The sequence below is a fragment of the Schistocerca nitens genome, chromosome 2 (assembly GCF_023898315.1).
Source record: "Schistocerca nitens isolate TAMUIC-IGC-003100 chromosome 2, iqSchNite1.1, whole genome shotgun sequence".
NCBI classification, from domain to species: domain Eukaryota; kingdom Metazoa; phylum Arthropoda; class Insecta; order Orthoptera; family Acrididae; genus Schistocerca; species Schistocerca nitens.
In genome coordinates, this window is record NC_064615.1 from 663,569,049 (window position 1) to 663,595,655 (window position 26,607).

The 26,607-nt window shown below is 39.5% G+C and overlaps 1 protein-coding gene across 2 annotated transcripts in view; it reads left to right on the forward strand.

Annotated features, from left to right (window-relative positions):
• The first annotated feature begins 390 nt into the window (after nucleotides 1-390).
• The window catches only part of LOC126236777 (mitochondrial ribosome-associated GTPase 2), a 175,911-nt gene continuing 149,694 nt past the window's right edge, over nucleotides 391-26,607 (forward strand). The window contains exon 1 of one of the 2 annotated variants that reach the window (XM_049946355.1): nucleotides 391-613. In XM_049946355.1, coding sequence (XP_049802312.1) covers nucleotides 436-613 — 178 coding nt within the window. In that variant the 5' untranslated portion in view covers nucleotides 391-435. The remainder of the gene's footprint in view (nucleotides 614-26,607) is intronic. The other variant, XM_049946356.1, reaches the window with a different exon arrangement.

Sequence of the window (26,607 nt, forward strand, 5' to 3'; positions counted from 1 at the left end):
GATTAAAATGGTAAGCCTACCTCGTTTATCGATTTCTGTTGTATCGCACGGTTTCATTTTTTAGAAAAATGGAATGTGTGGCTAAAGCATACAGGGAAATAAAATAGAATCAATTTTTTGATAACATTATTAATACCAAAATCACACTATAGACTATACTTTGGATTGGTGGGCAATAGAACTGTCACCGTGTTTATCAATAGTTTTGAAATAGTTAATTTGTTTTTCTTTACAAATTTTCCTTATCACGCAATCAGAAGCTGTATTCTTTCGCGTTCTCGTGACTCTTCTTGGCTATCTTATAATTAGGCAAAAAGCGAAATATGACGATATTTTGCCGACAGCTGCTGTTCGACATCCAGTTTAGCTGGTGTAATCTTTCACCGACACTGTCCAGAGAAGTTAATAACACAAGCGTTCCGCCATAATGTTATAATGCGACTGGATTTGTTTACAGTAGATGATACTGTTTTACTTGTTGGGGAAGGGAATTTTTCCTTCTGTGTTGATCTTGTATCAACAAAGAAATTTGTCAACATCACGGCGTCATGCCTGGATACTGAAGTGAAAACAAAGAAAGCTGAAGAGAATGTGCTTTACCTGAAACAGAAAGGTTTGGCATGTTTTCATATGTATTACTGTATGCATGTGTGTATCGCTTTGCTTTATTACGTGTATGTAGATGAAGTTATTGCATATTTCCATACGAAGCTCTTGTATATTTACATGAATGAAGGCATATTTCATACGTAGCATTATCCAACCGAATGTCGTTTTGGGAAGTTAAACCGGAGGGAATAAAAGATGATTGTGGATTAATGGCGAGTAAATGTACAGAAGGCAAGGCATTATAGTGGAGAATGGCGTGTGCATTGTATCATTCCTATTGAGCGTTCTTGGAATCTACTTGATCTCAGTGAACGTGTTCTGTGCGAGATGTTTGGCAACATAGTGTTTATGCATGCATTGTGATGTGGAAGACTAATTTCATTTGAGGACTACTGTTGGTTCATACGTGTTATTATTTTCATTCGTTACTTGCATTGTATCTCTCAGTAGTTAAATACTTACTTTCCAAATTTCTTTAAGGTAGTTGTTAAAAATGCAGTTTATCTGACTTCTTCAAGAGACAAATTTATGAGGAACTACGTAATATTTCTACGGAATTTCAGAAATTTTTATTCTCCAGATGTCACCAATTTACAAATTTGATTTCTTCACACTTGATTAAGTGCGACAGTTTGTTTTGCTATTGTAGGCCTATTAGTTTTTGGCGTGCAGGTTGTGGTGACAGATTGACCTGTAGTGACCACCACTTCATCATTTTTTTGAACCAGTGAGGCTACACATTTGTAAGCCAGCTAGTCATATTCCTTCTTGCGCATCAAAAGTTCTGATTCTAGAAATGCCTCTCTATTTGGAGTGACACATTGCATTTTTCTTCTCAAGGAATGTCCATTTCATATACTCACCTATTTCGTGTGAATGTCATTTCCTCGTTAGCCAGTATTACAGAGACTGAGAGATGATGAGAGCACTGTGATTAATGGTTCCCTGGTGAATACATGATACCGCACTTCCAAGAATTTGTAGACATCTGTTATAATTCAGTAGACACAGCAGTACGATGCTGACTCAGGCTCTGTACCTGTTGACTGGTGTGTAGGCAGGCAACATACTCCATTCTCTCTCAAAAGATAGAGAGAGATATCTGCAGATGATGAAAACAATCGAAGGTTTCAGCATTCTGCGCAGCTGTCTTACTTCCTTAACTGTCGAGATCCTTTGTAACTACGAAGCAGGTTATAGACCATATGTTCACCCTCAGTCAGTTTCTTAAAGAACTGAGAAAATAAATGGCCCAGGATGTCTTCCATGATTTTGAAGAGAGATGCACGAGTTTTCCACACTGCAGCATTCGCTAGTGATAAATAGGCTACCCTTAGCTTGAAAATATAGTTAAGTTACCTCATACTGGGCAAAATAACAGAGTCAGTGGGAATAAATTTAGAACTTCCAATTAAAGTCTGCCTGCACAACCGCAGATATGCTGCTGATCTGTGTACACTGTCAGATAAGATGGATGTAATGAAACCTGCTGATGCCACCCATCTACTTTGACTCATGATGTGTTCAAAGTAGCAGACATAAAACTATCATCTGACTTCTGTATGCATAAAATATGCTCCATAACAAGAATAGAAGGTGCTTGGAAGAAAATGCTGACGCGTAATTTAGTAAAGGTTAATCACATCACACAATCTTTTGAGTGCACCATGTACTGGTAACAAGAAGTTTCCTATGTAGGCCTACTGTTAGAAAACAAGGTCTACTCAATGAATTTCTTTGTATTATTGTATTTATGCTCTTGTCTTTGAATGTAATCAAACTTAAACCATGCAGTAACTCAAAATACACTCATATGGGTTACCACTTTCTATCGACAAACAGTTCTGTTGTAGCTATTGGGTTGTATTATGAATGATGCAAGACATCCACATATATTTTCGAGGTGTGCCATCACATACCAAATAGATGGCAGTTGCAATATTTACTTGATCAAATAGATGGCAGTTGTGATATTTACTTTTGTTTCAGTGAGATTATTATGTGCCATTTTGTTAACACTGTGTCTAAACCTTGTGGAAATACAGAAGCGTCCGATTCCACCCGTCTGCTTTGACCCATGATGTCGCAAGTATGGCAGAAACGACAATACACTACGACTTCAATATGGTGCCTATGACGTCATTACGTAAACATGACCACAAACATGAAAATAAACCCCCACACACGTTCCACAAAAAACCTAATGAAACTAACGAGGCAAGTGTGGGAAATTGGGGGTTTTTGGGTGGGCACAAAGTAAATATAAACAAATTTAGACACACACCACCATACCAAACCACACAAAATGACGAAAAAAACTGACAACACAAAACTCCCCAAATTCCACTTAACACAATATCCTCTGGAATCGAACACTTCCCTTGACCTATATAGCTCAACAGCAGCTCCTGATCCCACAAATTGGAATCGAACACTTCCCTTGACCTATATAGCTCAACAGCAACCGGAACACCCACAACTACACACCGGAATTGAACACTATATAGGTCAACAGAAACTACCGATACCAAATCATAAAAACCACATCCACAACCATCAGTACCTCAAAAAACACAACAAACCAACAAAATTGGAATCAAACACTTCCCTTTACCTGTTATCCTTATGACATCTCCCTGGTCTGAGATGCCGAATTTTAGTAAGCCTCATTTCTTCACGAAACAATGAACACTTCACGACTTCATCCAAAAAACCGAATAGTTGAAGAAATTTTATTAGAGAGAACTCACTGTCCCCCATCATCGCCGACAACCAAAAACTGTAGACCTTGCCAGTCATATCCATACCTACCAAAGGCATAAAAAAAGCAATTTACCAAAATTCACACACGACGAACAGAAAAAAACTACAATAAAATTGATATAACAAAACCAAAATCGTTAACTCACTGAAAAATATTCTGCTGAAAGCACAGTCACTACTGATACCACACACGCAAATGAACCCCATACCCCTAAACACACCACCAGGGAGAACCACCAACTGCAACAATACACCACCTATAAACACGTCACACACGCAAACTAAACCAAAAACGTTACCTAACACACAACACATAAACACACCACCAGAGAGCACCATGCGATCACATCAAAACGACACCTACAAACACACCACTCTAACAAACTAAATTCCGCGCCGTCGTGACGTCACACACCACAACAGCCTTACGTAACGGGTCAAAGCCGACGGGTGGGATCGGACGCTTCGGTCGACCTGACCTTGTGTGTGCCGTGCTGCCTATAAAATTGTGGTTGGTTCACATTTGATTTGCCAGTATGTGTTCTGTATATTTATGGTACATAGAATTTGCTTGGAGTTGTTGTTGTTATGGAGGATGTTGCCAATTGTATTGGAGTTTGTCACACCAGCTCCCCTTCTTCTGGAACAGAATCAGAGATAGGGAGAAATGTCACTTTCTTTTATTTATTCATTCATCCAGGGGATTATTTATCAATACAATGAAAGTAAGTTGCTTCAATTGGGTTTTTCCTGTTTGTTGTTGTTGGTTGGTTTGTTCATGAGCTATAGCTTCAGGATGTTAATTTGCTTACTTGTTACTTCTCCACGATTGGCAATCTCGTAAAGCTCAGACTTTGATTTCCAAATTATGCAGTTTCCAGTGGAAGTCAAGAGTATAGCAAAATAGCCAATCTTGAAAATAAATAAAACATTTCTGAAATTAACATAGGCTAATGTAAATTCATGCTCTCAAATAAAATACAATGACTGTCTGTTCGTATTACGATCTCTTTATAAAAGACACCACAATAATTTCAAGCTGACAGTTCAAGATGCAACCACAATATGCATATCATACATATTTGATAGTTCTTGAGATTCTTCTGATGCCTTTGAGGACATGATCATAATTATCATGGCATGTTCTTTCCCATGGTGCATCCTGTATCTCCAGTCCAGGACACCACAGCATGGGGTAACTGAAAACTTAGCAAGTACTGCAAATCGTGGTGAAGTTGCAACTGCTGTCTCACTTTGAATACAAACGTCATCTGTCCGTGGCCCTGTATGTGCGTGAATGGCGATGAAAACTTCCAAACAGTTTGTTATCCTCATTTATGTAACTAATTAAAATACTTTCAGATGTCGTGACTGACATTTGTCAGTTACGTATATGTTGGGTAACACGTCACTTTACCTAAGTGTTATGTTACACCACACAATATATGTACACAGAGAATGTATAAGTATGTCTATGAGCACAGGGAAGGTGGTCCTCATAGTCTTATGCAAGAAACCATCCTGGCATTTGCCTGAAATGATGTAGGATAAGCTAAATTTGGATAGTTGGACATAGCAAACTCCATCCTCCAGAATATGGAGTGAGTATCTTAACAACTTCCACATTTCAGTCAACGCTGTCTCCATGATTTCTACGTTGCAACAGGAAACAGTTAACAATTTGTTTGAAATGTGAGGCTCATCAGGGAAGAGATGGGATGACTTAAATTAATTTATTGCACTTAACAACTGGGTACCTCGCTGTAACTAGATCTGGATGTAATGTTTACGGTGCAGTAGCATGGACAGTTGATTAGGAAGAATATGTGATTTGAGTGGTTCAAGTTAAGTTTTGATAAAAATCTACATTTGTGTTGTTCCTGACAACAGAAGTGTTCAATCATTAACAGGCACACAAAAAAGAATGGAAACTTTGCTAGCTTTAATGTGGATATTTTAATGAACCAGAGTACACATGTATACAAACACCATCCCCATATCAACATAAAACACACACATACACACAGCTGCCGGCTGAACACACAGTGTTGAGTCTGCAGTTTGTCAGGTACACTGGGGTGAGGTATGTAATGTGGGAAGCAGAAAGGGGGGGGGGGGTTGGAGAAGTGTGGCTGACAGCTCGGAGGGAAGCAGGAGGTGTGGAGATAGGAATGTGGGACAGAGAGGCAGCAGCAGAGATAGTGAGACTAGTTAGGCGACTCAACACTTCTACTACTCAGTGAGTTTTCTTCTTTGTCCTAAATTATTTATAGTGTTTATTTTTCATGCAATGAAGTGTACTTTAGTAGGAAGTACCTGATTGATTGGATTCCTTTATGTGGGAGGTTTGTAGTGTTGTAGTAAGTAGGAGGGGGAAAATGTGGCATGGTGTAGGAGTTCATGGTAGGAATTGATGAGTTCTGTTTTGGAAAGGCTAAATATAATAAGGGTAAGCTGATAGTTGTGATTAGGGTTTTTGGCCCTTTTGTGTTTGGTAAGGGTTGATGAGACTTGCTATTAAGATAATGAAAAAGGAGACATTGCCATGCTAATAGATATTATTAAAGGAAATATAGAGGATAGAAATGTGATTTATTCTGATGTGTGGACTGCTAACGATGGGGGGTGGTTAGGGTTTTTGGTTATGAGTGTTTTATTTTTAATTTTTGTGTGGGGTTTCTAAATTTTGAAACCATTACTGTAGAGGAATATTGGTCTGCTATTATTGGAGCTGTTGGAAGGAAGATTAGGGTTTAATGTCCCTTCAACATCGAGGTCATAGAGATGGAGCACAGACTTGGATTGTTTCAAGGATTGGGGAAAAAATTGACCATGGTCTTTCAAAGGAACTGTCCCATCATTTGCCTGGAACAATTTATGGAAATTGTGAAAAACCGAAATCTGTGTGACCTTAACGTGGGTGTGAACTGTTATCCTTCCGAATGTGAGTCCATTGTGCTAACCATAAATTTGTTTGGGCAAGTGTATGTGGAGGAGGAATACCTGTAGGTGAATGTGTTTTGTATTACATTTTGAAAGCTGTGTCTTCTGCATATGTGGCTTTATTAAATTTAATTTTTGAGGTTTGTTTTATTGAATGGAAAGAGCACAGGGGGGAGTTAGACTGTGTGTGTGTGTGTGTGTGTGTTAATCATTTAGTATGAATGTAAGATATGTTTCTTTAATTTTTTCTTTATTGTTATTTTTGCTATTTTGGATGCCTCTCTGTGTAATCTTCCTTAGGAAGAGCTGACTGATTTAATTGTGAGCAGAATAAATTTTATATTATTGTACTAGTGGAGGTGTTGAGGTATCGAATGGAGGGTTGCTTAGAATATGTTGTTTACTATAACTGTGTGTAATTCTTGTGGAGATGGCAATAAATTGGGGTAGGTTGCATTGATTGTGAATCTGTGTACAGTTACGGGAGATGATCCATTTATGGATAAGGGAGGGGAAGAGTTTCTTGGTTAGTTGATCGTTTTGTGTCACAGATCTCTACAGATATTAGAGGTGGTGATTATTAGTAAGTTATTTATTGATTTGTGCAAAAATTGCTTTTAAATTTTGCATTTATTTCATTTGAGATTTTAGCAGCAGTGGATAGGCTTATATATGTGTATTTTTAATTCTTGTTATTTTATAACCTACTGAATTTGAATGTAAGGTTTTCCCCACCAGAAACCCTCTGTTCCAGTGGAAGTCCTGTAGTTTGTCGACATTTGTTTTGCTAATAATGTTTTTATTTTATTGTTAGTGATGTCATTCAGCAAGAGATTTTCGAAGCTAGTGTGGCTGTCATGTTGATGACCTCATCGGTCTATTGCTGTGATGATGTGTCGTTAATTAATCATGTATTCTTGTGACATCACATTCATTGGCTTCACCATCTGTCAACCAAACTGCCACTCTTCAAACCTAGACCTCAGACTGTGATACAGACTCTAGTGCTGCAATCTACATTCCAAAAAAAGAATATATAACTAAAATGAAAATTACCTCTGTTCTATTCTGTCGCTGTCTATGCATGCATTATATCACATGCCACATCATCACTACATCATTAGCCAAAGACAGAAGTTCTGATAAATTAACTACTCTTATTGGAAAAGCCTCAGAAGGTTTCTCAGCTATATCTGTAAACTTAAGAGCCCACTTCAGTACTGATATTTATATTTCATTAGTGTGTAATCTAGCTTGTTCTGTATCCATGAAGATACTCTCTCATAATGTGATCTGGAACATAATGAATGAATGAACTGGAAGTTTTAGCATGTTCTTTCCTTTGATGTGCCAGCTGAGTACTTAAGAAGCTACTTAGCTTTTAGGATGACTCTTAAAATAATATTTGTTGATGCATACAGAGCAGTACCAAGAAGGTGAAGGTTGAGTATTCTCAGAGGTTGCTCTCCACCACTAAAGAAGTAATCTGAGGAAGCAAAACATTTTTTTGTAAAGGAAGAAAGAAAGCTAGTAAGTTCCCATTAGCCAAAAGAAAGTGAATTTCATCAAGATAGCGTGAAATCTGAAAGTGGAACACAGAGTTCAAGTTACTAATGCCAAACTGTAAAAGAGTGGCTTCTCATGGAACATTAGTAATAAAAGTTTAAATGTCATCTAGCTAATGTGGTGGAGTTTAAGACTGAGTTAAAGATGTTAACGTTGTACGGTTCCTTCTACTCTTATTGAAAAGCATCTTCTCAGAAACCTTCCAGTTTATTTTTTACAACTATTTTATTATTATAATTAGCATTGTAACACAGTTCTCTCTCATAATGTTAAGTAATGTCATTATGACTGAAACACACATGTGTAGTGTTCTACATTATGTGTTATTTAACGTAATAGTTTTCAGCTATCAGGTCATCTTCAAGTATAAAAATAAATCTTACCATTGTGCCCAGTTACAAACCAAAAGCAAAATACTGTTAGTTTAAAAACAAAAATTGTAGAACATTACACAGGAGTGTTCATTCATGAACCACAGAATCTTCTGAGTGGATGCGACAGAAAATGAGTAGTGTAATGAAATAATGACCATGAACAAATGTAAATTGTATGATGGGAACAGTAAGCCAGAAATCAAAAGAATTATAGCTCATCAAAAAGCACTGGAATGTAGAAAGACAGAATGACAGAAATACAGATGTGCCACAAATTCAAACAAGTAGTTTTTCTGCAGGATAACATGTGGAAGCAGTTGTATATGAAGTCATACTGCTTAACAGCTAGGTAATAATTATTACTCTTTACATATCCCCAGTGGGAAATTTTCAGAAGTTATTAGAAAAATTTGAAACCATATTATGTCATCTGTCTAAAAAAAAATTCGGTGTCAATCTTTTTGAAGGAGTCAAATCGAAAACAAGATATAAAAATTTTACTCCATACAGTCTAACCTCAGCTGTAAATTTTTCCGCCAGAAGTGTCCAGGACAGTAGCAACATAATAGGAAATATTTTAATATGGCAGCATGATATAGTTTTCATCCATTTTTGAATGAGTTGTCACATCATGACAGTGAATCAGCCATACATTATGTCATAACTAGGAAAACCTTTAGAACAATTAATGAACTCATGACACATCTCTTTAGAAGAAACCTGCAAACCAGCAGCTGGAATTATGAATATGAGACAAAGAGTGTAGCTTCTAAATTTAATGAACATATAAGTAAATTTCTCTAAGCATGTAACAGCTGTTTCACTATGTAGACTGTGAAATATGGCTCTAGTGGTGTATCTAAGGAACCTTTGTTAACAACAGATATTAAAGTATTGTGTAGCAGAAAGAGAGAACTGTAGAAATTAGTCAGGATAAGCATAGGTGAGCAACTGCTTTCATATTATAGAAAATACTTTATTCAGAAGTGTTGCAACAAAATCAAAAAGCTTTAATGACATGTCTGGATTTGTAAGTCTGAAAATAAAATGAAAACATTGTTTAGTGTAGTTAGAAGGAAGCAAAGTTATCTAGTTATTAAAGATAAAGATCAAATGGTCCAAGACACCAAACGTATAGTAAGCCTCTTTATCAGCCACTTTCTAAATGTGACTGAGAAACTTGATACATTTATCTCAGATGAAAAAGAATTTCAGTATATGGGACATTCCATACAACAAGCATTCAGTCAAATCAAGATAACACCAATTTCTTCCAGGGCATCAGAAAATAATTAACACTGCTAAGAACAAAAATACTCACATGATTGAAAATATATCAAACAAAATGTTTAGAGCATTTTCTTCTTATACAACTACCATATGTTTAATACATCACTTTCAGAGAATATCTTTCCAGACAAGCTGAAGTATGCCTGATTAAGAAATTTAGTAGGACACATATTAATAAGTAGTCTTTTCTTTCACTATTCACTTCTTTTGCAGAAGTTTTGGAGTAGATAATGTATTTAAGAATGGTTGAGCTTGTGTGCAAATATAAGCTTCTGAATTATCAGAATTTGGATTCCACAATGGCCTCTCTACAGAAGCCATCTGCCATTTTGCTGCCCATGTATTAAATTATCTGAGTGACAAATTTCACCTACCAGAATTTTTTGTGACCTATCTAATGTATTTTACTGTGCAAATAACAACAGCCTTTTTGCTTTCGACCTGCAGTGAATAAGTAGTTAACTTCGTGCTTACAGTTAAAACGGGAAGAAAAGATAATGTTAGATAATTGTCATAGTGACTCTTCTTCTGAGTGGGTTGAAATTACCACTGGCACTTCACAGTGTTCAATACAGGGACCAGTCTTGTGCCTGTTGTTTATAAATGACCTTCCACGTAACATTGATGAAGCAGAAGTGCTCTTTACCTGTGATACAAGCGTCTAATCAAGCCCAACAGAGGTGCAGCAGTAGAAGGGACAGTAAAGAAATATTCAGAGTTATTCATTATTGATTCTTGGTTATTGTTCTGTCACTTAATTTAGATAAAGCACAGTTTACTCAGTTCTGTTCAAGGCAACATACGCTGACAAACTGAAACATTATGACCACTTCTCACTGTGAGATCGAATGCTGCCTGGATGTGACACGCAAAGGAAGAATAAAAGCTGGGCAGAGACAAATGGGGATTCTTTCTAGTGACAATATGAGCTGCAAATGATGAAATCCACTGACATAAGTAACTTTGACAAAGAGCAGACTGTTACGATGCAGCACATGGAAATGAGCACCTCGTAAATAGCAGAGCTGTTCTGCTAGACTGTGGAGAATGAAAGTTTGCCACCCTGTAAGCAGACCCACCTCACAACGGGGCTCCACAGCAGATGACCCTGCCATGTTGACCCAATGGCACCTCCAGGGGGCTCACAATCTTTTGTCACTGTTTGTGTGGTGAGCATGGACCCCCAAGTGACTGCAGTACTTTTACTTTCTATCTTTTTTGAGACGTATTCACGTGGACAGATTTTCTCATGACAACCAAGCTCACTCCTAGGATGTCAGTTACAGCTTTTCACAGTTTGTTCCTTCTATTTTACACCATATATTTTGTTGAACTTGCATTTGGTCCCTACATCTGGGTTTGACCTCCACATTTTCAAAATTATTTTTATAGAATGTGCAGGCCATGCAGGGAAGGTTGCCTAAAACCAAGGATGGTAGCTTGTCCATGTGGGTGGTCATCAGGTACCTGTTTGTGGTAGCCCCCTGATCACACAGAAATCACACTATAAATGCTCAAGATGTCACCTTCCTGTGCATTGGGGCTCCACACACTGGCTGTTATGTCACATAGCCTTCTTTTACATATGTAGCACCATTGGGGAGAACATTTGTTCAGAGTGGCATTATGTCGGATATATGACAAAAATTATCAGCCCATGGCTGCGAGGCTCCAGCAGCCTCTTCAGGCAGATCACAATCAGTGCTGATCTTTGTGACTGTAAGAAATATCCCTCCTTGGTCATGCTGTGGGGGAGGAAAACAAAACCAACCTGCATGCAGACAATTACTTGCCTCAATTCTTGGTACGACGAGGTTGACACAGCTACTTCATCCTTGCTTTTGAGGGCAATTCGCTTCCCTCTGGAAAAATCATGGCTTACTGTTGCAATGTGAAGTTGTATATCTCACCCCGGATGTGGTGCTTTAAATACCTGCACTTCAGGCATGTCTTCCCTGTATACACATGACCTGTTTTAGGTCTACGGAGCCTGTGGCCAGCCACTTCACGGAAATTAACCAAGTGTGCTGCCACCTGTCTACGTGAATTGCAGGAGCAACCACACTCCCTGATCCCCCAAGTGTGCTACACCAATCAAGAAACGCAAAATCCATAAACTGATGGTCACAGATTCTTTCTTATATTTGGAAGCTCAGAAAAGACGCTATTGTTTTTATCCAGTCCCACTGATATCAGCCTTCACCACTGCTTTGATCAGATCATCAATAGTTCCTAGTGTATTTATTCACTCGACATTGACCTCCATAAACCTGACCATTGGAGGCGATAGTTCTCTGCTGTAATAGTTCCTGCAGCACCATTTTTGAGGGCCACCCTCAACACCTAGCCAGATGAGCAGCACCTTTCTTCGCCATTTACTGGTGATAGGGCTCCCTTTCGAGAACCCTGTGTCCTGAAATCCTCAGATCAGTAACAGACACAAGCAAGTGGCTGAAGGAGTCAAGGACTATTGGTTCCAGGGCTGCTCACTCATTTTGTGTTCCTTACCTATTGTGGGTAAGCCCCCCCCCCCCCCCCACACACACACACACACAAGAATCTCAACCATCAAAATTCGTGGAAGATGAGATGGAAGAAATCTCAGTAGAAGGCTGCTCCAATGGCCTGGAGGGAGCAGTTCCCCCTCATGCCATCAGACGCTGAACCAGTGTTCATTGGCATTGATCCACCCCCACCGGTGACAGGCAGTGATCCAGGGGTGTGACCTGTCCTGACTGCTGGATGCCTAACCAGGACATTCTCAACAGATGATCCAGTGTAACTGCAATGAGCATTTTGTCACCTGCCAGAACCACAGAAAGTATATTCCTCTTTTTCTGTGATCTTTGTTGCTCTCCAACAAAGACACTTCACTGAATGGGCATTCTCGAAGTATTCGTAGTTACCACCGTTCTGTCACTTTTAACCAGCTCCTTGCTAAAGCTTGATATCTCATTCAGTGCAGTATGAAGGAATGCAGGGATCAATACACTGGTCACCCCTGCACTGTATGTTGACAACTTTTGCATTTAGCATAGGTCTCAAGCTGTAGCCTTGGCTGAACATATGGAGATGTTTGTACTGTGGTTTGTACAGATGTCATCAGTGAACGGATTTCCCTCTGAAATACATTGAAAGCAATAACAGTGTGAATGCAAACAATCCCAGCGATAGCCATTTATTTACCTCTGAGCAGGGCACTTACTCATCTTGAGATGACCACCATAATCCAACATCTTTGCCCCCCCCCCCCCCCACACACACACACCTCTCTTTTCTGATACTTGTGGATTTCAGTAGACCCCACCCTCATCTCTTCATTCCGTTTTATGTTCCCATTAGTCAATTGACAAGGAACTCATTTAACATCCATTTCTTACAGGGAAGTTTCTGGGGAAGTTCCACTTCATGGTAGGGGCCTTTTGATTAGCCAGCTCCTTTGCAAAATTGATATTTCTGCCCTCTGCGATGCTACTCCTACTACACACTTTAGAGCCACCCATGGCACGTTTTCAGCTACTGATCTTATTATCTCTCTCTCTCCAATCTTGTGGCTTTGCTCCAGTGCTTACTGTGCAGTGATCTTCGTGACAGTGACCATTTTATGGTTATCCTGTCACTTCCTTGTCTCCACTGAAGGACAACTTACCATGCTGGGCTCTCAAAAGAGCCAACTGACTGACAACTGTGTTCCTCTGCTGTCACTCCCCCCCCCCCCCCCCCCCTTATCAGATTGCATTGACAAGAGTGTGGGAGATGTCTTCAACATGATCACCCATGCCGCTGGAACTACCATCCTCATTCTGTAAGCCTATTGTGCTGTTGGCTGGTGCCGTGGTGAACCAAAGACATTGCAGCAGATATTCAGGATTGTCAAAGGGCCCTGCAGTGTCTCAAGCAGCATTCTTCACAGACCATCCTTGTCACTTTTAATCGGCTCCTTGCTAAAGCTTGGTATCTCATTCAGTGCAGTATGAAAGAATGCAGGGATCAATACACAGGTCACCCCTGCGCTGTATGTTGACAACTTTTCCCTTTAGTATAGCTCTCAAGCTGTAGCCTTGGCTGAACGTCAGATTCAAGGTGCCATCCAAAGGGCGTTCATTTGGACTCTTTCATGTGCCATCCAGTTCTCTCTCTGGTGAAAATGTGAATCATCCCCTGACCCAGAACTCTACTCGGGTACCTAATGCTTTGCTCAGTCAAAAAACTGACGTGTTTGTCAACTGAAGGCTAGCTGCATACAAAAACTTTATGTTCTCTGCCTCTTTTCCCACACCTTACAGCTTGTGGATCACTCCACTCTCCTCCTCGTTTACCAGGCCCTGATCTCATTCTGATTGCCAGTCTTATGGTTCAGTAGCACCTTCAGATTTGATAGTTTTGCACCCAGTTTGTCATCCTGGAGTAAGATTTGACACAGTCACCTTCTGGACTAGTCCCATAGACAGCCTTCTTGTCGAAGTGGGGATCTTTCCTCTTTAGCTCCAACAATACCAACTATTGCTCACTTATGCACCATCCAATAATTTCCTGACAGTCCAACTTATCAAATTATTTTTCCATAGAAGCGGCATCAACCTCATGACCTGCCTCCAGTGGGATTACTGTTTGAAATGCATCTCAGTGCCCTCTGCCAAGACCTTTGTTCTTTTAGAATGTACTCCCTGTGTTTCCTCGTGCTCTCTCCCTCCATCCTCCTTGGTTAGTGCTCAGGTAACAAATTAGGATGAATCTCTTTCAAGAATCTAAATTTTCAGTTGTTACCATGACCATTCAGCATATGTTCCCCTCAGCTCTTCAGGAGTATCACTGTGCTACTGTGATTTACAGTGACAACACTAAAACTGTGGATAGAAAAGGATATGCTCTTACGTTTCCTGCCTGTCAGGAATGACTTTTGTTGTAGGGAACATGCAGCGTCTCTTATGGTGAAGCTGATGGTCATTAACAGCGTCCCATATTGTATTAAACACGCCTCCCTCGACTGCATTTCAATTTGTAATGACTCAATAAGCAGTCTCCAGACTGTTGATCAATGTTATTCATGTCACCCTTTACTGTGAGCTTAGTCATACTGCCTGCTCTGTTGTCTGAGGGTGCTAAGTCATATGGGTATTGCAGAGAATTAACTTACTGATGGTTTGGTTACAGAAGCTATTACTTGCCCAAAAATCTCAGGCGCAGATTTGTAGATGCAAATAAGTCCTCTGCTCAGCGTCTAGTGGTTTACTGCCAACTCTAATAATGTCCACACTATCAAGGAGAGTACTGCTGCATGACATTCATCTTTCCGTTGCTCCCAGAAGGAATCCACCTCTTACGTTGCCTTTACATCAGTCATACCACATTAACCCAAAGTTTTATTTTACATAATGAGCCACCCCCGCATAGTGATTGTGGAGTTGTCAAGATCTGTGTGTAAACATCTAGTGCCACATACTTCTGGAAACTTAACACAGGCTTATCGCTCTGTGTCATGTAGAACTACTGCTGCATTACATTCCAAATGCGGACCAACATGCTATTATGCAGATGATCATAATGTGTGGCTCATCAGTGTATATCATCATAGTCGTCATTGTAAGGCACAGGGGAATGGAAATATGTAAAACTAATTGTTCAAAATTCCATGATGTGAATACTGATCAGAACTTAAATTGAAAACCACCTACACTGTTGGCCATTAAAATTTCTATCCCAGTAAGGGTACCATTAGCCTACCCGGTTAGCCATGCGGTCTAACTCACTGCTTTCCAGGCGGGAAGGCTTGCTGGTCCCTGGCACGAATCTGCCCGGCAGATTAGTGTCAAGGTCCGGTGTGCTGGCCAGTCTGTGGATGGTTTTTAAGGCGGTTTTCCATCTGCCTCGGTGAATGTGGGATGGTTCCCCTTATTCCGCCTCAGTTACACTATGTCAGCGATTGCTGCACAAACACTATCTCCACGTAAGCGTACATCACATGTGCTCTACCACGCAAATATTGGGGCTACACTCATTTGGTGTGTGATGTTTCCGAGGGGTCCACTGGGGGCCGAACCGCACAATAACCTTGGGTTTAGTGTGGGGCGGCGGTTTGGTGAGTGGACTGCTGTAGGCTGTTGTGCGGTTGTGAACCACTGACGGCTACGGTGGGGATGAAGCCTCTCCATCGTTTCTAGGTCCCCAGTTTCCATTCCGTACAATACAGTGGTACCACAAAAAGGATGAAGAATAGATGATTAAATTCTTAGGTGATTTGCAGGTGTATAGCATGAGAAATTTAGCAAACAGAACTGCCACTTCCGGCAACAACAGTGGTTCGAAACCAGTTCGATATAGAGTAAAAATGAGAATGGTCGACACATACAAATATGTCATCCATGCTGCTTTGGCTCTGTGACACAGTTCAACAATAGTAACTACTGGCAAATGGTGGTGTGCCATTCTCTTTGTGACCCATAACCAGATGTCATTCGGACACTACTCTTGTGAGGCTACTGAGATAATGCTTGGCATTGGGCTTGACTCTCCTGAACTCTTTAATTTCAAATTTGCATGGTAGTTGTGGGATCCTGACCAACATTCACAACAGTATTGCAGAACAATAAACTTCTAGCACGATAGACCATGTTCATGCTGCTGGCGGGTTCTGATACATGCCAGTAGACATTTCTCATTCTCACAAACAGCTAACATTCAAATGTGGTATCTGAATGAAAACTTGATGCGTAATCTTTTTAGTTAGTTAGTTTCATGTTCTATAGATCATTTGCATGATTAATCGTAATGATGTAGAACTTGTCATTTTACATTCACATGTAAATATGGCTACATGCTGAGCATTTACAAGGTGGTTTGTGTTTCTTTTAAATACAGGTGTTAGTTTTTCTTCCCCACCATCTTATTCACAATACAGTCATAGAAATTCTCCTACTGAATATGAGGAGTTGCCAAGAAGAAACTTCCTTGGTTTGTTTTCAAATTTAATTTCACTGTCTATTAAGACATTTTATATCATGGGGGAGAACAGTAATTGTAACTCAGGGCTGCTTTGTGCAATTCCTTTTGTGCTAAATCAATCTTAATGCAGAATAATGAACGCCATTTTTTCTTGTGGTGTTGTAGTTATGTACATAATTGGCCCTTGTGAACTGGAGCAGATTATTTATAACAAACTTCATGAGGGAATAAAGATACAGTGAAGCAGTAGTCAAAATGCCTCACTCCTTAAACAGACACATGCAAGATGATTGTGGATGAGCACCACATGTTATTCTTATGTTATGTTTTTGTTTTTGAGCAGCGAAGACTTTCTTTCTGGTGTCTCTTGCCAAGATATGCAATGATTCGAAGTGCAAATTACGCTGAACTATGTTGTTTTAGGCATTTCAAAATGTTCCACCCCATCCCCAGTCTAAATTCTCATCAATATGTACACCAAAAAATTATGTCGTTCACACCATAGTTATTATTTTCTCACTGTATATTACACTTTTCATTGTTATAGTACCACTTGTTGTTGTTGTTGTGGTCTTCAGTCCTGAGACTGGTTTGATGCAGCTCTCCATGCTACTCTATCCTGTGCAAGCTTCTTCATCTCCCAGTACCTACTGCAACCTACATCCTTCTGAATCTGCTTAGTGTATTCATCTCTTGGTCTCCCTCTACGATTTTTACCCTCCACGCTGCCCTCCAATACTAAATTGGTGATCCCTTGATGCCTCAGAACATGTCCTACCAACCGATCCCTTCTTCTGGTCAAGTTGTGCCACAAACTCCTCTTCTCCCCAATCCTATTCAGTACCTCCTCATTAGTTATGTGATCTACCCATCTAATCTTCAGCATTCTTCTGTAGCACCACATTTCGAAAGCTTCTATTCTCTTCTTCTCCAAACTATTTACCGTCCATGTTTCACTTCCATACATGGCTACACTCCATACAAATACTTTCAGAAATGACTTCCTGACACTTAAATCTATACTCGATGTTAACAAATTTCTCTTCTTCAGAAACGCTTTCCTTGCCATTGCCAGTCTACATTTATATCCTCTCTACTTCGACCATCATCAGTTATTTTGCTCCCCAAATAGCAAAACTCCTTTACTACTTTAAGTGTCTCATTTCCTAGTCTAATACCCTCAGCATCACCCGACTTAATTCGACTACATTCCATTATCCTCCTATTGCTTTTGTTGATGTTCATCTTATATCCTCCCTTCAAGACACCATCCATTCCGTTCAACTGCTCTTCCAAGTCCTTTGCTGTCTCTGACAGAATTACAATGTCATCGGCGAAACCTCAAAGTTTTTATTTCTTCTCCATGGATTTTAATACCTACTCCGAATTTTTCTTTTGTTTCCTTTACTGCTTGCTCAATATACAGATTGAATAACATCGGGGAGAGGCTACAACCCTGTCATACTCCCTTCCCAACCACTGCTTCCCTTTCATGTCCCTCGACTCTTATAACTGCCATCTGGTTTCTGTACAAATTGTAAATAGCCTTTCGCTCCCTGTATTTTACCCCTGCCACCTTTAGAATTTGAAAGAGAGTATTCCAGTCAACATTGTCAAAAGCTTTCTCTAAGTCTACAAATGCTAGAAACGTAGGTTTGCCTTTCCTTAATCTTTCTTCTAAGATAAGTCGTAAGGTCAGTATTGCCTCACGTGTTCCAGTATTTCTACGGAATCCAGACTGATCTTCCCCGAGGTCAGCTTCTACTAGTTTTTCCATTGGTCTGTAAAGAATTAGTGTTAGTATTTTGCAGCTGTGGCTTATTAAACTGATTGTTCGGTAACTCTCACATCTGTCAACACCTGCTTTTTTTGGGATTGGAGTTATTATATTCTTCTTGAAGTCTGAGGGTATTTTGCCTGTTTCATACATCTTGCTCACCAGATGGTAGAGTTTTGTCATGACTGGCTCTCCCAAGGCCATCAGTAGTTCTAATGGAATGTTGTCTACTCCCGGGGCTTTGTTTCGACTCAGGTCTTTCAGTGCTCTGTCAAACTCTTCACGCAGTATCTTATCTCCCATTTCATCTTCATCTACATCCTTTTCCGTTTCCATAATATTGTCCTCAAGTACATCGCCCTTGTATAAACCCTCTATATACTCCTTCCACCTTTCTGCTTTCCCTTCTTTGCTTAGAATTGGGTTTCCATCTGAGCTCTTGATGTTCATACAAGTAGTTCTCTTTTCTCCAAAGGTCTCTTTAATTTTCCTGTAGGCAGTATCTATCTTAACCCTAGTGAGATAAGCCTCTACATCCTTACATTTGTCCTCTACCCATCCCTGCTTAGCCATTTTGCACTTCCTGTCGATCTCATTTTTGAGACGTTTGTATTCCTTTTTGCCTGCTTCATTTACTGCATTTTTATATTTTCTTCTTTCATCAATTAAATTCAATATTTCTTTTGTTACCCAAGGATTTCTACTAGCCCTCGTCTTTTTACCTACTTGATCCTCTGCTGCCTTCACTACTTCATCCCTCAAAGCTACCCATTCTTCTTCTACTGTATTTCTTTCCCCCATTCCTGTCAATTGTTCCCTTATGCTCTCCCTGAAACTCTGTACAACCTCTGGTTCTTTCAGTTTATCCAGGTCCCATCTCCTTAAATTCCCACCTTTTTGCAGTTTCTTCAGTTTTAATCTACAGGTCATAACCAATAGATTGTGGTTAGAGTCCACATCTGCCCCTGGAAATGTCTTACAATTTAAAACCTGGTTCCTAAATCTCTGTCCTACCATTATATAATCTATCTGATACCTTTTAGTATCTCCAGGGTTCTTCCATGTATACAACCTTCTATCATGATTCTTAAACCAAGTGTTAGCTATGATTAAGTTGTGCTCTGTGCAAAATTCTACCAGGCGGCTTCCTCTTTCATTTCTTAGCCCCAATCCATATTCTCCTACTACGTTTCCTTCTCTCCCTTTTCCTACACTCGAATTCCAGTCACCCGTGACTATTAAATTTTCGTCTCCCTTCACTACCTGAATAATTTCTTTTATTTCATCATACATTTCTTCAATTTCTTCGTCATCTGCAGAGCTAGTTGGCATATAAACTTGTACTAATGTAGTAGGTGTGGGCTTCGTATCTATCTTGGCCACAATAATGCGTTCACTAAGCTGTTTGTAGTAGCTTACCTGCGTTCCTATTTTCCTATTCATTATTAAACCTACTCCCGCATTACCGCTATTTGATTTTGTATTTATAATCCTGTATTCACCTGACCAAAAGTCTTGTTCCTCCTGCCACCGAACTTCACTAATTCCCACTATATCTAACTTTAACCTATCCATTTCCCTTTTCAAAGTTTCTAACCTACCTGCCCGATTAAGGGACCTGACATTCCATGCTCCGATCCGTAGAACGCCAGTTTTCTTTCTCGTGATAACGACATCCTCTTGAGTAGTCCCCGCCCGGAGATCCGAATGGGGGACTATTTTACCTCCGGAATATTTTACCCAAGAGGACGCCATCATCATTTAATCATACAGTAAAGCTGCATGCCCTCGGGAAAAATTTCGGCCGTAGTTTCCCCTTGCTTTCAGCCGTTCGCAGTACCAGCACAGCAAGGCCGTTTTGGTTAATGTTACAAGGCCAGATCAGTCAATCATCCAGACTGTTGCCCTTGCAAGTACTGAAAAGGCTGCTGCCCCTCTTCAGGAACCACACGTTTGTCTGGCCTCTCAACAGATACCCCTCTGTTGTGGTTGTACCTACGGTATGACTATCTGTATCGCTGAGGCACGCAAGCCTCCCCACCAACGGCAAGGTCCATGGTTCATGCACTTACATGTGCAGAATTTAATATGTTGTGTATTTTGAAATAATGAAAGTGTGACCATTCACAGAAAACCATTCAATAATATTTTTAAGAACATTAGCTACTTTCTTCTAGTGCTGTTTGTATGTGTGAATTGTTTACAATACAAGTGTAATCTGCAAAAGGCACTAATTCTGCTCATTGTACATTAGAGTGAAGGCCTTTTATGTATATGAGAAATGAAAGTGGACCTATACAGAATTTATATGGCATTATTCCAAAGTACTCCTATCCACTCTGTTAGGTTTCTCTCAAATGTTAGTCATTTGTATGTCCAAGCTTGTACCACAGTTTGATGTGCTAAAATCTATGATGCAGTTTTACTGACACTATTGTATTATAGATATTTTCAAAAGCTTAGTTCACCTTTATGTGTAATTTGTGGAGTCAGTGGGGAAAACATTAGAAAATTAGCTTACTTTGCATACTTCCATTCAGTTAGTGAAGAAACAGCCATAGTTTCTAAAATAATATTAGCATTTATAAATGCAACACTAGGAACAAAATGGCCCCCATTATGCACAACTCAAACTATGTCTTGAACAGAAAGGAGCATAGCATGCAGCAGTAAAAATATCTGACATCTACCTGTCAGTTAAAGGTGCCAACAGACAGTGAAATTTTTAAAAAGAATTTGAAATCATTTCTGCTTGACAATTCCCCCTACTCTATACATATGAGTAGATAGTACGTATGTGGTATTTTACGTTTCATCAAATTTTTGTTTGTTAAAACATGAGATCCAGTTTTGTAAATGGTCATATAACAATATTTTAAATTAAAGAACGTACCTATTTATAAACCTACTGATGTATTGCACATCACAAAGTTCTCATAAATATGATCTGTAGAACATGCAAGAAAACTAAACTAAACCTGTGAAGGGGAGAAGAAATATTTCTGGAGTAGTTTTGTTGCCAGTGAGTGACACCGACAGATGCAGGGCTGAAAGAGTGCTAGCACAAGTTCACATGAATGAAAGATTTTAATTGCTGTCTTGGGGGTGTGGACCACTTGCTAGGTAAGTGAAAGAAAATAAGATTTTACACCTTATAAAGAAATTATAATCAATCAGGGACTTAGTCATTACAGTGCAGGAGTTGAGTAAATGTTTCACTGGCATCTCTTCATTCCAGAACTTTAGTAGACTATTGCAGTTAAATGATCAGTACAGAGGTTTGACTAATATGCTAGCATGAGATCATAATGCATGAACCAATCACCCAGTCTTACTGTAGTATGTATGGATGGTTTAAAGTTCTCCAATTAATGCAGATATTTTCCTGCATACGATTCCAGGAGGAGATGTTGACTCTGATGATAATTTGTTGCTACTGAATTGTGGCTTAAAACTGAAGAAATTGCAAAAAGGTAGGAGTTTAATGAGATAATACTCAGGTAAATTGATAGAACCAGGAACTGGTGTTTGATTGGAACAGGAAAGGAATGCAGTAGAAGACAATAGCGTAGCTATGAGAGCGACAAAATTGTGAAGGTGCCAGAGGATCACATGAATAAAAAGAAAGTGCCTTGGAAAAATCCCTGAATAACACAGGAGATATTAAATTTAATTGTTGAAAGGAGAAACTGCAAAAATTCAGAAAATGAAGCAAGCAGAAAGGGAAGCAGGTATCTAAAAAATGAGATTAACAGAAAATGCAAAATAGATAATCAGAAATGGCTAGGGGAAAAATACAAGGCTATGGAAACATCTATGACAAGGGGAAAGATACATCCTGCCTATAAGAAAATGAGAGACCTTTGCAGAAGCAGCCACATGAATATCAAGAATTCAGGTGGCAAGCCATTGCTAAGCAAAGAAGGGTAAAGTGAAAGGTGGAGGGAATATGTAGATGGTCTATACAAGGGGAAAAAAAACTTGAGGATGGTGTCATAGAAAGAGAAGAGAGAGAAGGTAAAGGTGAGATGTGAGCTGTGATACTGCAAGAAGAATTTGACAGAGTACTGAAAGATTTAAGTGGAAACAAGGCCACTGGAGTACACGAAATTACCTCAGAATTACTGAGTTCCGTGGGAGAGCCACATGTGACAAAATCATTCCATCTGTTGCACAGGATACATGAAACAGGCGACATATCCTCTATGTATGAGAATTATGTGATAATTCAAATTCCTAAGAAGGCGTGTGTGAATATTACCGAACCATCAGTTTAATAAGTAGTGGTTGCAAAGTATTGACACAAATTATTTAAAGAAGAAAGGAAAAACTTGTAGAAGCCAAATTGGTATAGATCAATTTGGGTCCTGGGGACAATACTGATCTTACATCTTATCTTAAAAGACAAGATGAAGAAATACAAACCCAGATTTTTCAATTACTGATAAAATTATCTAATTGGATAGATAAAAAATCTACTTACCAAGCGGTGTCACAACACACACATAAGACTGTTGTGATTCACAACAGTATTTTGTGTGTGTGTTCTGCCACTGCTTGGTGAGTAGATTTTTTTATCTATCCATTTAAATAAACCCATATTTTTATAGCATTTGTAGATATAGAGAAAACCTTTGACAATGTTGATTTGACTACACTGTTTGAAATTTTGAAGGTGGAATGGATAAATTGCAGGGAGCTAAAGGTTAATTACTAAGTAGTAAGTCATAAGTACTTATGAAGAAATTGGATAGCATTTGTAATAATCAACTGATTCTACTGGGTGCCAGTAGTTGAGAAGGGAGCGAGATAGGGTTGTAGCTTATCCCTGATGTTATTCAGTCTATGCATTGAGCAAGCAGTAAATGAAACAAAGGACAAATTATGAAAGGAAGTAAAGTCCAGGGACAAGATATAAAAAATTTTAGGTTTGATCCCACAGGTTTTCTTGGTTCGATTGCTGTGGGTATGCTGTTGGATGTTCTGCTGAGCTGTTTCCATTTGTTGCACAATATTTCGATGACTGACCCAGCTGTCTTCTTCAGGTGCTGCAAGTTTGGTTCTTAAGTGTACTCACTGCCTGGTCTCCAACCAGACTGGATTGGTAGTCAAAATATAGTGAAAACAGTGCAGACACCACCACCTGGAAGCCCACTGTCAATTTTGAGGCTTGTTGATGACATCATATTTCTGTTATTAAAGATGACAAATGGCTTGAAAGAGCAGTTGAATGGAATTGTCTTGAAAAGAGATTATGAGAGGGACGTCAACAAAAGTCAAACAAGGGTAATGGAATGAAGTGATATTAAATCAGCTAATGCTGAATAAATTAGGTTATGAAATGAGACACTAAAGGTGGTAGATGAGTTTTGCTGTTTGTGCAGCAGAATAACTGATGATGATCAGAGTAGAGAGAATTTAAAATGCAGGCTTGTAATAGCAAGAGTGTGCTGAACATACAATAACTGTATTGTAGCATAGAACCGCAGTATTTGACATAACTTTATTTACCATACTTTTAGTTTCCGAGGAAGTGCACAGGGGACGTAAAAAGATGTGAACTCCCAACGCATGGAAATGGAACATCCGTAAGAATAACAGGAACAGCAGACAATCGTATATATATCGTAGTGGAAAGAACATTCCAGAAAAGTACAAAGAAAACACTTGAAGGATGGATCTCGTTCACCAAAAGCAGTCTCATACAAATACTTTCTTAGGGTAGAAAATAATAGTATACAGGTGTGCAAAAAGACTTCTTAGAGCCGGCCGAAGTGGCCGTGCGGTTAAAGGCGCTGCAGTCTGGAACCGCAAGACCGCTACGGTCGCAGGTTCGAATCCTGCCTCGGGCATGGATGTTTGTGATGTCCTTAGGTTAGTTAGGTTTAACTAGTTCTAAGTTCTAGGGGACTAATGACCTCGGCAGTTGAGTCCCATAGTGCTCAGAGCCATTTGAACCATTTTATAGACTTCTTAGAGACATGTCAAATAAATGAAGGGAGATTATACAGGTGTATAGGAAAGGAGGAAATGTTTGCTGTGACTGATTCATGAGAAAGAAAAACACCTGTAAATAAAATAGACGACAGTAGTGTTCAAGAACATATCTTATCGGAGCCAATATACCAGAAAGGGTAATCCCAATTGACAATATCTCAGCCAAGGCCTCACAGTGAGAAAAATGTATGAACTCTATATTCAATGGTGTAGGAATACTGGCAAGGAACCAGTGAAAGCAAAATATTACCATCATGTTTTCAGTTCAAAATTTAATCTATACTTCAAGCCTCCATCCAAAGATACTTGTAAAACATGCGATGAACCGCAGTTGAAGATTGCAACTGAGCACGATGTACAAAAAGAGAGAGGCTGCAAAATGAGAAGGACAAACATCTAACACAGGCTGAAGAAGCAAGAAAGTTGATGAAACAAGACAGAAACGCAGTTCCTAGTGACCGCTATGTGTTTACGTGTGATTTACAAAAGGCACTGCCTTTCCCAAAACTGCAGACGTCTGTTGCCTACTATAAGAGAAATTTAAATGTGTATAATCTGGGATGCCATTCTTTTAATGATGGAAACAGATACATGTACATGTGAGATGAAACAGGAGGAGGTCGAGGTTCCCAAGATGTGTCCTGGGTTGTGAAACACCTTAAGGAATACACAAAGACGTACAAAGTAATAACTGCATGTTCTGATTCATATACGGGGCAGAAATGTAATTGTAATATGTGAATTTCCTTGATGTGAAGACCCAGACATGAAAGTGGAAGTAATAAACCACAAATTTATGATACCTGGTCATAGCTACTTGCCCAGTGATGCAGAGTTTGGTCTGATTGAATTAGCCAGTCACAAAAAAACGATATATTTACTCAGCTGGTGATTGGGTAGATATTATTCAAGGGGGTAAAAAGAAAAAGCCTTTCATTGTTCGTATAATGAAGAACGACAACTTTGTGTCAACGAAGGGGCTACTAGACAGCACAGTGATCAGGAAAAGGGCGACTGACGGGTATCCGTTAAATTAGCTACAAGTCAGCTGGATGCAATTGGAATGGGCAGTGCCATTTTCCATGAGGTTTAAATCAAGTTTCCATCAAAGTGAAGAACTTCACGAAGTGGATTTTCGTAAACACACATTACGCAGACCTTTTCAAAGCCTTGCATCAGTGACACAAGGGATACTTTATAAGCCCAGGTGGACTGTGACAACCAACAACAAGAAGGATATGCTTGATCTTCTAAAATTTATTCCTCCTGTGTATCATGCATTCTTCAAGAACTCCTTCGGGATTAGGGTTTGAGACATGTCCTCAGCAACACCCTTCATGAGATGTAAAACCTTATCTTCCTCCTTCATTCTAAGATCCACTATTTTACACAACTCCAAGACGTCTTGAATGTAGGACGCTGTAGTTTCTCCTGGACACTTGCACACTGCACTTTAATTTATCTTCAGCCTTGCACTTCTATCGTCGTGTGTCACCAAAACACTTGAGCAGTTCCGCCTGGAATACTTCCTAGCTTGTGAACTTTTCCTCATTGTTCTCATGCCATTGCTTGGCAGTGCCCTCCGAGTAGAAAAATATGTTAGCCAAACACATGGTGTCATCTCATTTGTTAAATTTGCCTCTACACTCATATACCTTCAGCCACTTGTTTGGATCTTGGCCATTGTCACCAGAGAACCCTGAAGGATGTCTCATGTGGTGGCACACAGTTGCAGTCATCGTAACGTCCTCTTCTTCTTCTGTATCTGATAGACTGCGATCTGTCAAATATGGCTTGAACTCAGGTTTCTCGCCACGTAAATGATGGCTCCGTTGTGGCCTGATGGGAGCCAATGTTTCATCGATAATATGCACTATCACAAGTTCCGATACCCAGCGCCTCCACCAGAATAATGTCACATTGAAGAAGGTGTAATTAGATGACTGACAAACACTTACTTCACGTAATGAAGGTTTTTCAGCACTTGCACATACAATAGCGCGGTGCGAACCGCCTCTGGCCAGAACACATACAGTATATATACAGCTACAGAACATTCCAGTACAATGATTCTAGAATGTACTCGAACCAAATATAGAAATTAAAATTGTGCAGTCAAGATGAGTTTTGAACTCACGACCAACCATGCAACAGTTTAGTGTCATAACCACTAAACCACAGTCCTACTCAGCTTCTTCTGCGACAATATGGTTTAAAAATGGCCAGAGAGAAGTTAAAGATGACACTTGTTCAGGGTGCCCTTCAACGTCTATCAGTGACGCTCATGTCGGGAACATCAACGTACTTCTGCATGACAATCGCAGACTGACTATCTGAGAGATTGCA